The sequence below is a fragment of the Mus caroli genome, unplaced genomic scaffold, assembly GCF_978045245.1.
Source record: "Mus caroli unplaced genomic scaffold, Mus_caroli_1 scaffold_18, whole genome shotgun sequence".
In the NCBI taxonomy this organism is placed as follows: Eukaryota; Metazoa; Chordata; class Mammalia; order Rodentia; family Muridae; genus Mus; species Mus caroli.
Genome location: NW_028227273.1, coordinates 51,004,672 through 51,019,648, shown reverse-complemented (window position 1 = coordinate 51,019,648; position 14,977 = coordinate 51,004,672). Strand labels below are relative to the sequence as shown.

The 14,977-nt window shown below is 41.2% G+C and overlaps 1 protein-coding gene across 1 annotated transcript in view; it reads left to right on the top strand.

Moving 5' to 3' along the window:
* Cyp39a1 (cytochrome P450 family 39 subfamily A member 1) overlaps positions 1–7,121 on the top strand; it is a 106,462-nt gene extending 99,341 nt beyond the window's left edge. Inside the window, exon 12 of the mRNA XM_085832894.1 lies at positions 6,398–7,121. Coding sequence (XP_085689020.1) covers positions 6,398–6,433 — 36 coding nt within the window. The 3' untranslated portion in view covers positions 6,434–7,121. The remainder of the gene's footprint in view (positions 1–6,397) is intronic.
* Positions 7,122–14,977: the final 7,856 nt, after the last annotated feature.

Genomic DNA, 14,977 nt, shown 5'->3' with positions numbered 1-14,977 from the left:
AATATCTCAAGTGTTCCTGCCCTATTTAGGAGTCTTCAAGAGCTTTGTATGGAGCTTGTTTTGTGACTCCAAACTCCCACAGAAATCAGTTTTATATTTAATCCAGAATGTTTGGTTGTTGCCAGGTATCCACCAATTAATAACAGAAGCACTAGCTTTTAAAACCAAAGCCAGGATGGGGTGGAAGGAAAGGACCCTGGAATTCCTGCCCTTGGGTCTGAACAAACAAGGAGGTTTCATGTTTGGAATTCCATAATAGCTTTTCTTGTTTTCTCTTGTGACTTCTGCTGTAGGAAAAAGGAAGGAAGAAAAGCATAAAACAACTTAGTACTTAAACGCCGAAGGTGGACGGAGTTTTGTTCGCTGCTCATCGTAGGAAAGCTAGCAGAGATGTGCAGACGAATGGGACAGCAGTCAGCTGAGGGGCACAATATTAAGGGAAGAGAAAGAAGTGGATGAGGTCTTGTCAGGTTCTGCAATTTCAAATGGAGCTAAGAGCAGTTCTCGAAGGGGGACCCATGCAGGAGTAAGACAGGCATGTCCTCAAAGCACCACAATGAGCAATGGGGGAATGTGTTCAAATCCTAACCTACTCTCGGGCTTAGTTAGTCTTCCTTCCTGCCTGTACAGTAAGAAAACTTCCTTTGACACCAACCCCCAAACTGTTTACATATTAATCAGTATGAAAACAAGCACATTGCTCCAGCCGAGCTCAATTTCCTTTGTGGGAACAGTTTCCCATGTCCCATGCTTCACCGTGTAGGTACCTAACAGTCACAACACTTGTCTGCCGTCACAGTGAGGGTAACACAATAAGGGAAGCCAGGGTGGCTACCCATTATGGTCAACTTTGGATTTAGAACCACTCAGACACGATACCTCCGAGCATGCCTGTAAGGTGTTGCCAACGAGGCTTAACAGAAGTAGAGCCCTACCCCACAAACAAACTACACCATCCCATAATCCGAGATTTCGGACTGAACCACAAGGATAAAGCAAACACAACACCGGGGACCATCCTCTGCCTCACAACTGTGGGTGTGCCATGAACCTCCTTCTCCAGCCTTCCATCCCACAGCTTCCTGGAGTTGCACTTGTCACGTGTTTTGCCACGGCAATAAGAAAAGCAATCCATGCAGAAGGCTTTAGATTTGGGACTTTTGTGGGTGCAACGCAATTCAGACTTAGCTTCTCCGCAACTGGCACCATGCGCACACAGCTCTGCTACACCTGGACAGACGCCTCTATTTTGCTCATCGATTTGTTCAGATAACTCTCTTCCATGACAGATCAGTCAGAAATTCCAAGTCCTTGTCTTCAACCCTGCCCTGGCTTTGGCTTTTGAAACAGATGCTTATGTTAATATTATCGAGCCGATTCTTAGTGCTGTAGTTTAAATGAGAAATGTCGCCATAGGTTCAGACATTTGAACACTTGGTTCCCAGTTGGTGGCGCTGTTTTGACCCTGCTGGAGTCTGTCAACAGGGTGAGGCTTTGAGTGCTCAGAGCCTTACGCTTCATCTAAAGTTCATACTCTTCTGCGTCTTGCTTCTGTCTGAGGATGTGAGCTCGCAGCTTCCCGCGCTCCTCCCTCCATGCCTGCCCCTCCCTGCTGTGTCTCCCTGCCAGGACGAACTTCTCTTGCTCTTGAGCCAAATGCCAAAATAAACTCTCTTTTCTATAAATTGCCTTGTTGTTTTATCAGCAACAGAAAAGTTAACTAATATCCTTGGCAGCAATCAATCATTGCAGTTTAAATATAGCACTGTTCCGAAGGAGTTCAGAATCGCAAAACAAGCTTGAGATGAACCACTTGGGACTTGTATACAGACCACACTGTAGCCTTGTTCCTCCAACCCCCTACTTTCTCTTGGTCATTTCCCCTTCATCTTTTAACTTTCTTCTCTTTTCCCTTTTATTGAAAATAGACTTTTTCCCCCTCATACAATATATCCTGATTATGTGTCCCCCCAGTTCCTCCATGTTCCCCCCTCACACCCAGATGCAGCCCACTTTCTGTAGCTTAGAAAACAAGCAGACTTTTAAGGGAATATGATATATAATGTCATATAATATAATTTAATTATTAATTATAATAATTTAATTAATTAATTTGTTTAATTATACATTATAATTTCTGTTGTTAGAAAACAGACTTTTAAGGGAATGTGATATATAATAAACATCATATATAGTGCTAAAATAAAAGCTTGCACACTGGAATAGAACAAAGCAAACAGAAAGAAAAAGAGCCAGAGAGAAGGTATAAGACACAAAGACCCACTCATTTCCCACTCTGCAATCTCGTGGGAACATTAATCTGGAAGGATTCTTTTTTTTTTTTTCCTCCAGTGAGACTCCCTTAGAGGAAACTAAATTTTTATTTTCAAGTGGTTATCAACTGGAGATAGCTCTGGGTTAGGGATGGGACAGATGCCCACTTCCCCTCTCAGCTCTAGAATCCCATCTAGTGCAGACCCTTGCAGGCTCTGTGCATGCTGCCTCGGTCTCTGTGAGTTCATATGTGCATCAATTATGTTGACTTACAGGGCCTTCTTTCCTTGATACCATCCATCCCGCCTGTCTCTTACCCTCTTCCTACCTCTTCTTCCAAGGGGGTTTTCCCTGAGCCCAGGAGGAAGGGGATTTGGTGGAGACATCCTGTAGAGGGCTGAGCATTTCAGGGTCACTCATTCTGAGTAATGTCTAGCTGTGGGGGTCTCTGGATTTGTCCCCATCCATTGCAGCTTCTCTATTTATGGGTTCAGCAAGGCACTGTGTATAGCAGAATGTCATTAGGGGTCGCCTTACTGTTATTTTTGTTTTTACAACAGAAGTATACCCTGAGTCCTTGGGATATCTAGTCTCAGGTTGTTAGTCACCCACTCACTGTGGAATATGAGCTCTGTATCATGAAGTGGGCCTTAACTCAAACCAGCCATTGGTTGACTATTTCAATGGTGGCTTTGAGCCACCATTGTACTAGCATATTATAATGGTTTGATTGAAAATGGCCCCCATAGATTCACAGAGAGTGCATTACTGGAGGGATGGCCTTGTTGGAGGAAGTATGTCACAGGTGGTAGGCTTTGAAGTTTCAGATGCTCAAAACAGGTCTAGTGTCTCACTCTCTTCCTGCTGCTTGTAGATCCAGGTATAGAGCTCTCAGTTCCTCTCCAGCACCATGACTGCCTGCCATTCTGAAAATGGACAACACCTCTGAACTATAAGCCAGCCCCAATGAAATGCTTTCCTTTATAAGAGTTGCCTTGGTCATGGTGTCTATTCACAGCAATAAAACCCTAACTAAGGCACGTATCTTGCAGACAGGACACCATTGAAGATCAGTGGGTTTGGGGCTGGGTTGGTGTTTACATTTCTCTTTTAGTAGCCTGCAGGGTACCTTCTTGTACCAAAGACACACACGTGTAGGGATAAAGGTCTATGTAGGCACTAGCTTGACTTCTCCATGTTCAATGAGTTGTCTATGTGTTGTCTTCAGCAATGGAGCCTGGCCATCAGCTTTAGAGAGAAACCTACAGTCTTGTCAACATCTCAATTAGATGTAACCCAATCCTGGTACTGAAAGCTTCATACAGTGAAAGTAGATAACCAGATGGAACTCTGTCTCCTGAATTATTTGGTGATTTCATCTAGATTACCTTCATATATGTATATACTTTAGAAAGCTTCTACTCTATTAGGTTTCCATACTGCCACTCAAATGCCTCCTAATTTTTGCCATCTTGCCTATATTCTTTCCCTCATTCCCACATTTCCTCCTCGGCCTGATCTTTTCATTCCAAGCTCTACCTTCAGTCCATCTGTAAATATATATTCTATTTCTCTTTCTTACAGTGGGAGGTTTACCTGTCCACCCCTAGTCACTTATGCTATATCTAACCTCTGCAGTTCTGTGGATTGTTAAGTGGTTACCATTGACTTAAGAGCTAATATTCACATATAAGCAAATATATACTATATTTGTCTTCCTGGGCCTGGGTTACCCCACTCAGGATGTTTTTTTTCTAGTTCCATCTATTAACCTGCAAATTTCTTTCTTTCTTTTTCCTTTCTAATGGCTGAGCTTGTATAAATGTATCTCTTTTTTTTTTTAAATCACTTATTCTGCTGACATCCAGGTTGTTTCCTATTTCTGATTATTATGAATCGAGCAGCAGTGAACATGGTTGAGGAAGTGTCCCTGTGTCAGGATAAAGCATCCTTTGGTTATATGCCTGGATGGTATAATAGCTAGATCTTAAGGGAAATAGATTCTCATCTTCCTGAGGAGCCACACTGATTTCTATTTACAAGAATAGTGGTTTGAATATGCTGAGCCCAGGGAGTGGTACTATTTGGAAGTTTGGCCTTGTTGGAGGAAGTGTGTCACTGTGGGCATGGGCTTTAAGACCATGTCCTAGCTACCTGGAAGCCAGTCTTCTCCTAACAGCCTTCACATAAAGATGCATAACTCTCAGCTCCTCCTACACCATGCTCCTGCCTTATTGATAATGAACTGAATCTTTGAACCTGTAAGCCAGCACCAATGAAATGTTTCTTTATAAGAGTTGCCAAGGTCATGGTGTCTGTTCACAGCAGTGAAACCCTAAGACAATGAGTTTTCACTCCCACCAGGAATGGATGAGTGTTGTTTTTACTTCCCATCCTGCCAGCATGAGCTGTCACTTGTGTTATTGATATTGATGCTGAACATTTGTTTAAGTGTTTCTCGGCCACTTGAGTTCCCTTTTAAGTGTTCTCTGTTTAAATCCGTACCCCCTGTTCAATTGGGTTGTTTTCTTGATGTCTAGTTTTTTTGAATTCTTAATATATTTGGGGTATTGGTCCTCTATTGGGTGTGGAATTGGTAAAGATCTTTTCCCATTCTGTTGCTGCTGCTTTATCCAAATGATGATGCCCTTTTTCGATGCAAAAGCTTTCCAATTTCATGAAGTTCCATTTATTGTTGCTCTTAGTGCCTTGCTAATGGTGTTCTGTTCAGAAAGACTTCTGTATCAGTGAGTTCAGTCTATTCTCTGCTTTCTCCTCTATCTGGTTCAGTGTATCTGGTTGTATATTGAAGTTTTTGATTCATTTGGAGTTGGGTTTTGTGCCTCCCCTCTTCCTTTCTTCCTACTCCCCCCATTCTCTCTCATCTTCCTCTCGTCTTTCTTCTGTTTCTCCTCATCCATCTTCTACCTCACCTTCAGCCACCTCATGTCTCCTACTCCTCTTGATTTAGTTTTTACCTTTCTTCTTTTCATTATTCTTTTCTTATCTTTTTAAAACTGTCGCTTCAATTCTTTTAGTATTTATTTTACTCAATAAAAAAATATAAGAAACCGACCCTCAGTATAGTTTATCCAAGTAGGCCCAGTTATTTCCAGAAGAGTTCTGTTCTCTTAAACAAAGACTGCTGACCCCCACCCTCTTTTTATTGACCAGCACAGTGAATGTGGTATCAAACAGGAGCAAGGACCATTTACAGGACTCTCGCAAGTGAGGAAATAGCTTTTAGCCCCTACTGACTCTGAACATCACACAAAGCCACCCTCATAGGCTATCAGTCTCTATCTATGAATTGTTCTCAATATTTTTGAGGGGAGGATGTATTCTTTTCAACACCTCACTGTCTTTAGTAAAATATCTTAGATCTAACCACCACTTCTTACACATTGCTGTTTATAGCAAAAGATCTTAGGTCTATGTTTGTGCTTCTTATGCACACATACATGTTCTGAGTCAGGGGCATGAGTGGGTCACAAAGGAAAGATAGGGAACACCACATATCCAGAGCATGGTAAAATTATTATGCTGTTTTCCTTAAAGCTGGGTTAGTTCCAAACAGACTGAGTGCACAGTTTGTAAGCAGGATGAGTACATTATTCTGAGTGATGTCACAGCACATTGTTAACGTGGTTGTAGGTCGGGTGAAAGGTTGCTTTGTAAAGGCAAGTTTCAAATAGCATTTTCTAGGGAGGGGGAAATAATCCCACATTTAGTCAATTCTCAAAGGCTTTTTTAAAAAAAATCTTAATACTAAAATTACATAACACATCAACAAGGATTACATTTGGCTAAATATAATGAAAAACATCCAAAGTAAGAATTCATTGTCCCACACTAAACCAGTTGGAGTTTAACAGTGACTACTCCATAGCATCATCATAAAGCTGACACACACAGAGAGGCTGAGACACCTAACAAGGTCACAGATCAGGTGAGTGGACAGAACCTGGATTCCTGGGAAGTTGTAGTAAGTTTTGTAGCCTCACCAATGAAACTCAGAGTAACTTCTGATTTTGGCTCATTTTAACTTACCTTTCTTCTTATTGTTATCTTCTCATTTCTCAGGCTTCTTTGACTCCTTTGTTGGCTTTCTCTCTTCCTGCAGCAACCACGTAAAGAAACACTCTTACTCACTGGGTAGACAACAGATGTCAAAAATTTGGAAAACTCCACCTTTAAGGTGGAGCAGATGCCTGGATATGGCCTTTGCATAAAGTCATAAGACACGCTGTCTAGAGCTCACAGTGAGAGCTTAAATTCAGGGCTCAGAGACTGTTCCAAAATACAATATGAGAGTCCCATTTACTTTAGTCACTAGCTGGTATTTGGGGCTATATTAATTATTGCTGTGACACACTAATGTCACAAGTAGTTAGTATGTATGGTAGAAAAGGATGAGAGCTATTAATCTATCTATCTATCTATCTATCTATCTATCTATCTATCTATCTATCTATCTACCTATCATTTGTCTATCTATCTATCTATCTATCTATCTATCTATCTATCTATCTATCTATCTATCATCTATCTATCCATCTACTGGACTTATATTTTGAACTAACTCTTTCATTAGTCACTTTTCTGTTGTGATGATAGAAACCCATGACAAGGGAACTTACAGAAGGTGAGTTTATTTGGGCTCATGATTCTAGAAGGATAAGAGTCCATCACAGCAGAAAAAGCATGACAGCAAGCTACAGGCATGGCTGGCCACAGGAAGCAGAAGCAGGTTCTTCTGCTATGGGAGGTTCTATGGACTCCCAAAGCCTTCCCCAGTGACATACTTCATCCAGCAAGACTGTACCTCCTCATAACCTCACCAAATGTGCTATGAATGGGACTGAGTGCTCAAGTGCTGGAGTCTATGTGGAGCAGTTCTCATTCAAACTCCTCCTCCTCTGTAGTAGTTACATGCCTTGAGTATTCTAGTGCCCAACCTCAAGTTCACTTGTACTAAATAAAGGTAACAGTCTCCACTTTGCTGACTCACTTCCAGGATTAAGTGAGGTATTGTACACGATATTCTCACTCTTCTGTATTACGGAGAGAAATACAAAGTGCAACAAGATATATCACAGAGTACTTCACATTGATGAAACTCGGGTTCTTCATTATCGATAGTTTAAATTTTCTAAATAATAACTGTGATGGTGTGCTAGGGAGATAGGGATTTAAGCAAACTGCTTGTCACACAAGCACAAAGACCCGAGTTTGATGGCCAGAACCAAGGTGAAAGAGTTGGAGGTGTCAGATTATGTATTTGTGATCCCAGCACTGGGGGTTTGAAGTCAGACAAGTCCCTGGGTAGAGGGTCACTGACAGCCAATATAATCTAATCAGTGAGATCCAGCTCAGTGAGAGACTGAGTTCACCAGTAAGGACCAATAAGGTGGACCACACCCGAGGAACACCACCTTGGGTCGTCCTTTGGTCTCTGCATGTGTATAAGTGTATAACAATTCAAGAAGTTAGAAGATGTCTATTCGCCCCTGCACCTTGAACATGAATGTTTTGGGCATGTGGTTAGCACTCAGTGACCAGCTACTGAATAAATGAATAAAATGCCTTTCTGTTGCATACGCCCCTGGCATTGTAGCAGCTGCTAAAGATATAACTAAAGTCCAGCTTTCATGAGCCTCAGGTCTCCAAAGCAGACCTGTCAGTAAAATGATCTCAGATTATAAACACTGTGAGAAAGATTAAGTGGGATTCTATCCTAGAAACGGACTCCAAGAAACTAAAAGTGACAAATTTAAAAACTTTAAGTTGCTTGGTCAGAGACATCCTGAGTGATATGAAAGGGATAGTTGCAGAAAAATCTGGATTTGTATTTGGATCACTGTCCCTATTTATGTGACATGTTACAATATAGACATATCTATTTAGCTTCTACTTAGGAATTTCTTCATTTCTTACTTGGTCCCAGTCTTACAGTTACCACACAAGGTTTACAGTTATAATCTCAGCACTCAGCACACTAGTCCTCTTAAAACTTAGAACACCAGAGACTTAAGGGTTTGCAAGGAACTAACTTTGAAATCATTGTTTTGGACAGACTTATCTAAAACTATGCTCCAGTAGACATGAGATATTCATCAAAGCAGTTCTTAAATAAACCAATAAGCCCTGTGGTCAAACACACCTGAGAGCCAACCCGTGAATGGCATAATAGACACATTCTAAAGCAGGATAATTCACATCCTGTTCATCTCAATGTTTCATTTAGATATTTTATTATGCTTTATTTTAAATTTATCTTTCCCTCTTTATGTGCCTAATAATAGTAAAATGCAGTTTAGGAAATTCTGTTATATAGCATAAAGACCCAAATTGTATTCTGTTATAGTATAAAGACGCTTTGGAACAGAAAGACAGGAAAAAGATAATCCTCTGGCCTAAGCCTTGTCTTCCCTAAATAAAATATGCATACTATGCGTTTCTTCCAGACTGTCTTGCTGCAGAACCCCGGCTACCCTTTAACTTGAACTCTCCCCACTTTAGCCTCCCAGTTCTGGTTTTACAGGCAAGAGGCATGGCAGACTTATCAGTAGATACTTATACAGACTTATCAGAAACTAAAGGAAATGCAAGGGACAGAGAGTGGGGCAGAGACTTAAGGAAAGGCCATCCATACTGCCCCACCTGAGGATCCATACCATATGCAGCCTCCAAACCCAGACACTATTGCGGATGCCAAGAAGTGCTTGCTGACAGGAGCCTGATACAGCTGTCTCCTGAGAGGCTCTGCCAGAGCCTGACTAATGCAGATGCAGATGCTTGCAGTGTTGGTCTGAGCACAGGGACCCCAATGGAGGAGTTAGGGGAAGGACTGAAGGAGCTGAAGGGGTTTGCAACCCCATAGGAAATACAATAATATCAACCAACCAGGATCCCCCAGAGCTCCCAAGTACTGAACCACCAACCAAAGAGTACACATGGAAGGACCCATGGCTCCAGCTCCATATGTAGCAGAGGATGGCCTTATCTGACATCAATGGTGGGGGATGTCCTATGGTCCTGGGCAGGCTCCATGTCCCAGTATATGGGAATGCTAGGATGCATTACTTATATGGACTAATCAGAGACTTGCTACATTTAGTTTTAAACTCATAGAGGTTGTACAAATTTTTTCTACCATATTAGTGGGATACATGTGGATTTTCTCTGTTACCTTCATGAGGACGAATACATTCAAGCTGACCTTTTTTTAAAATGTTTTTGTTTTGTTGTATTGATTAAGAGAAGCAGTAGAATATAGCAGCATCTCCATGAGCCTTGGTCAGGTGATCACCGTATTTATCTCTGTCTCTGTGTAACTTACTAGAGGTGATCTTCAGATGATTATCCCACATTTCCACTTGTCACTGTGTAGTTACTTCTTGTTTCTGTGATAAACTGCATGACCAAAGGCAACTTAGGAAAGAGATGATTTTGGCTTATGTTTCCAGAAAGCTAGGTATCTATAGTGATAGAGAAAGCATAGCATGGCAGTAGGGACAGGAATCTGACAGGACACAAATCAATTTCACAGAGGAGAGAGAGAGAGAGAGATTGCAGCTATAAACTACCAAAGTGAGTGAGTGTGTGTGTGTGTGTGTGTGTGTGTGTGTGTGTAGTTTGAATATGCTTGACCCCAGGGAGTGGCACTATAAGAGGTGGGGCCTTGTTGGACTAGGTGTGGTCTTGTTGGAGGAAGTGTGTCACTGTGGGTGTGGGCTTTAAGACACTCATCCTAACTGCCTGGAAGCCTGTCTACTCTCTGACTTTGCAACAAGATACAGAATTCTCAGCTCCTCCTGTACCATGCTTGCTTGGATGCTGCCATGTGCCTACCTTGATGATAATGGACTGAACTTCTGAACCTGTAAGCCAGCTCCAATTAAATTTGTCCTTTATAAGAGTCACCTTGGTCATGGTGTCTCTTCACAGCAATGGAAACCCTAACCCCCCAGTAAAGTACTTCCTCTATCAAGGATCCATGTTATAAAATTTCCATAACCTCTCTGAACAGAACCACCAAACTAGAGAGACTAACTTTTCAAATATATGAGCCTATGGGGGACGTTTCTCATCCAAACCACATCCTGTTCCCCAGACAAGCAATTGAATGAAGCAGTCACTTTATGAGCCTTGGACAGGTGAACACCATTCCCTGGCTCTCCCACTCTGTAATTTACTAGAAGTGACTTTAGACAAGTTACTTAGTCTTTCCAAATGTATCCTTTCTGATCTGCTGTTAAGCATATAAAAAAATCCCTGTGTTTTCCGGAAGGGTCAGGGTCATGTCAAAGGCCCCCAGAACTGGATGTTTCAGCCTGTTCTGAGTGTTTGACTTAGGACTCTGTGTTCTTCCTTCTTCATAGTCCCACTTGGAGGCTTTCAGGGAAGCCACATTTGCTGTTTGTGTCTACAGTGATGACTCATAAAGTGCCAATTTATTGGTTCAGATAGTGGAGAAATAAGATTAGTGTCCTCTGCTATCAGTGTGAAGTGGGCTATTCATTCATTCAGTGTTCTGAGCTAGGACTGGTCTATAATGTTTTATTCCTGTCTCACTTTAACCAAGCTAATGGGAGTTCCTAGACAATAGAAGGATCCTTCATTAGCACCCTAAATGACCCAGAGATAGAGAAAAATCTCTACAAGTGATTACTGAATTTATTGTATTGGCTGGATAATAAATATTATGCACCTTCTCACCCTTGCTTGCTCTAGGACAGCATCCTAGAATATCGTATATGGTCTTACATGACTATACTGTTTCCAGTGTGCCCCCACAATTAATTAAATGCAGTCACAACTTAAATTTGGTAATAACTGATCAAGAACATCATTTCAGACCATTGTTTAACAAAACATATTTTCAGGCCTTACAGAATGTCCCTGAAGGCTCTTAAGCCTACTTGTACATATGTAGGAATCACCTTATAAGTCATTTCTAATATTAACCCAAAGTCAAGCCAGTGGTATTCTAGTTTAATTTGAAGGTTTAGTTTGCATCAATGTTGATTTTAGGTCTGTAGACTACAAAACCACAACCATAATTCTGGCTTGAAGAGAAGAAATGGTTATTGAAGAGATGCAGGATCATTCTATTTCAGACCCCTGATTCCTCCAGATGCCTTGCCTCCTAGCAGAAATGAATAGGATGAGTTAATAATTCTATGTCATTAGAATATTGCAGGACAACACATACCAGTTAGAGAAGGAGGTATCCTGGACATAAGAGGCCATGTTAATCCTATAGGCACTGGGTTGGATTTACAACTTTTTCATTGATCAAAAGTACCTTCTACCATTTCCTCTAAACTGAATAGTATACCAGGCATGACTGGAAGGGTGGAAAAAGCTAAAGTTTCTCTCTGGACTATCAAGGTCTCTCTACTTAAGACAACGTTCTACTTTGAAGCATAGGAAGAATTAGATTGGAAGTGGTGCATCTAATAATTGAGAAATGCCATAAGGAGAGGGTGCATATGGACACTGGCTTCCTGTCATGTACTTTTCTTGGCATACAGCATCTCCAAGAACAAAGTACACTCCATGGGTAGACATCCAAACATAGAGAACTTGCCTGAGACAAAAATTGAATTCACATAGGAATATACAATACAAATAAGATAAAAATAAAAGCATCCAGTATTCTAGCTTTACAGTTTGGACTTGGGTCTTGTTGGGTGGAATTGTACAGACTGTTAATCTTAGCATTGAGGAGGCAGAGGCAGGTGAATTTTTCAAGGCAGCTTGCTTTACACGGTGAGTTTTGGCCATCATTGCTACAGAGTAAGACCTTATTTCAAAAAACAAAACAAAGAGTCCACAAAACAAAAATCCAGGAGTTCACTTGATTTTCCATGGCAACTGCAATAGTTGAGTTAACCCTAGAGTCTAAGGAACCCCCTGGTTATGAAAGAGATCCTGCTGGTTTCCTTAATGAAGTTAAGTCTCTTAGATAAAGTTTCTTTTTTCCTTCCTTCCTTCCTTCCTTCCTTCCTTCCTTCCTTCCTTCCTTCCTTCCTTCCTTCCTTCCTCTCTCCCTCTCTCCCTCTCTCCCTCTCTCCCTCCCTCCCTCCCTTTCTTCCTTTCCTCCTCCTCTTAACCCCCCTCCTCTTTTGTCTCCTCCTCCTTTCTTCTTCTCCCTGTAAGTACAGACCAGAACCTTCTTTGGGCATCAAGATAAAAAGGAGGCAGAAGTTAGTTCTCACCAAATCCCTTGACTGTCAGAAAGCTATCAGTCAAAATAGTCATAATATTGCTTTTCAGGCTAGAAAGGACACTTCAACTATCCAGGTCTTTGCTTTATTGTTTTCAAAAATAAAAAGCAGAAGTTTTAGGTGATAGGGACTAGTGGTTCTTTAACCAAAGAAACAGTCTTTGGGGGCTGAGAAATGACTCAGTGCATAATGTACTTGTCACAAAGATGTGAGCACCCAAGTTAGGCTCTTCAGAACCCAGATAGGTCTGGATGCAAAGGAGTATATCTGTAATCCTGGTGGTCCTCCAGAGGATCCTGGGATAGCTAGCTAGCTTGGCATCCACAACAACAAAATGAGAGACCCTGTCTCAAACAAGGTAAAAGGCAAGCATCAACACCAAAGGTTGTCCTTTGGTCTCCTGCATGCACACACACATATATAAATACCCACCCATACATACACATAAAGATTAACACAGTTTGAATTATTCAGGGTTCCTACAGGAACAGAATCAATTTTCTCTCTCTCTCTCTGTGTGTGTGTGTGTGTGTGTGTGTGTGTGTGTGTGTGTGTCTTTGTGTGTGTATGTTATACAGATTACTTTCAAATGTAAACATTTGTCTCACATCTGGGGGAATGATAATCCAGAAGTTATTTAGTCTTTGATGCTGAATGCCTCAGTGTCCGAGTACTCCCATCACAGTGTCTAACTCACACTGAAGATGCTGACAACCCATAGTTGTTCAGCCAACGAGGCTGGGTGCCTCATTATTCCCAATCTAGTTCTAAAAATCTGGAGGGTTCTTGGAGAAACTCTTGGTCCTTTGTCAAGGGTGGAAACTTAGCAAAGCTGGTTCTGCTATCAGTGAAGGAATCAGCAGAAGCAACAGGGTAAATTAACCTGGCAGTGATGTGGAATGGCAGGAGACCAAAAGGGCTTCCATTTACCATCCCCTGGGACCTAAACAACATTCCAGACAGATCAGAAACAGTAAGATAAGCCTCAGCCAACAATATCACAAGCATTAATATGCATGCACCATTGGGTTATAATCTTACCATATCCATGGTGAATTATCATATTTGCCTTTTAATAAAAAGTCCTATTTTCCCATCACTGTCATAACGATAAAATCCCTTTGCTGATTCCCTATTAAAGGTAAAAATTCTTAGGATCCCATGCGTAACCATATTTCTACATTTTTCAATATTACCTTTCCTAAAATACATTATATGAGGAATACTTACTTCTTGTTGAAACACTAAAAAAATACAGATACATACCAAAAGGAAATTAAAGCCACTTGTAATTTGGTCTCTAGAGAAAACTGCGGAGATATATTCTACATACCCTTGATGTGCATTATAGACATATTTTAATCTAACAATAGGATCTTAATATTTTTGGTATGCTAGTTTTCGTTAATCTCTTGAAGCAAAATTTAAGATCATGTATCTCGTCTTGATTTTGAGTTTAGGAAAGAACAGGGTTGGGGTCATACCTGGTAAGCTGCTGAAACTCATTCGAGAAAAGGCAAAACGTAATCCAAATTTTACATTCCAAACCACTGACCTTGCTTGAAAAAAAAGGCATTTGGCTGTAGACGTGGAGAGATATGAAGCCCTTCCGTTGTTCAAATCTGATGGTATTATCAACTCCTATTTTAAGCTTGTTTATGGAACTAAAATAATACTGAACTTAGATATATAAAGGTGGTTATGGCAGGAGAAATTTGACCTTTGTGGGGAGAATCCTTCTCTGTATAAACAGAAGTCTGGAATGTTTGAAAAACCACAAGCCAGTCAATTTCTTTTTGACTTATAAACCTGAGTAAACAAGTCAGGCAGATCTATTTTATTTTAAAATTGAACATGAAGTGCCCCGAAATATTTTGAGGAGATGCCTTTGGACGCAGTTGTTTGCATCATGACTCTTTGTCATCATGACCCTGCCTAGCATCCTCCACACAGCCCAACTGCTTCACTGCATTGATGGATCCACTCCCTCCATCCTGATCAAACTGGTTCTCCACCTTCCTTCATCCTTGTGACCAGAGACCCTCAGTCCCACATCTGTATTTTTATGTTTGTTTTCCCACGGACTATCCATTATCTCTTGCGTGCGCCCTGGCTCACCAGCAAGAACGACGCTGCAACAGGATCCTTCTGCACACGTTTATTGGGAGAGCTTGATTGCAGAGGCAAAGAGACCCCAAGCCCAGAACTGGTGCTGCTTATATAGGCCTAGGAGAGGCTTGTCTCACACCCGGATTGGTTGTGCTTGGGTTATGCTTACCACCTCATTTACATGCCTACATCTGATTGGTTAACTTGTCTCTCATCTGATTGGTTAACTTGTCTCTCATCTGATTGGTTAACTTGTCTCTCATCTGATTGGTTAATTTTGGTTAATTCTCAAAACCTCATCTTGGCAAAAAAAGCTTTACTGCCTATGTATGCGTGGTGGCCATTGGAAGCCAGCGCCA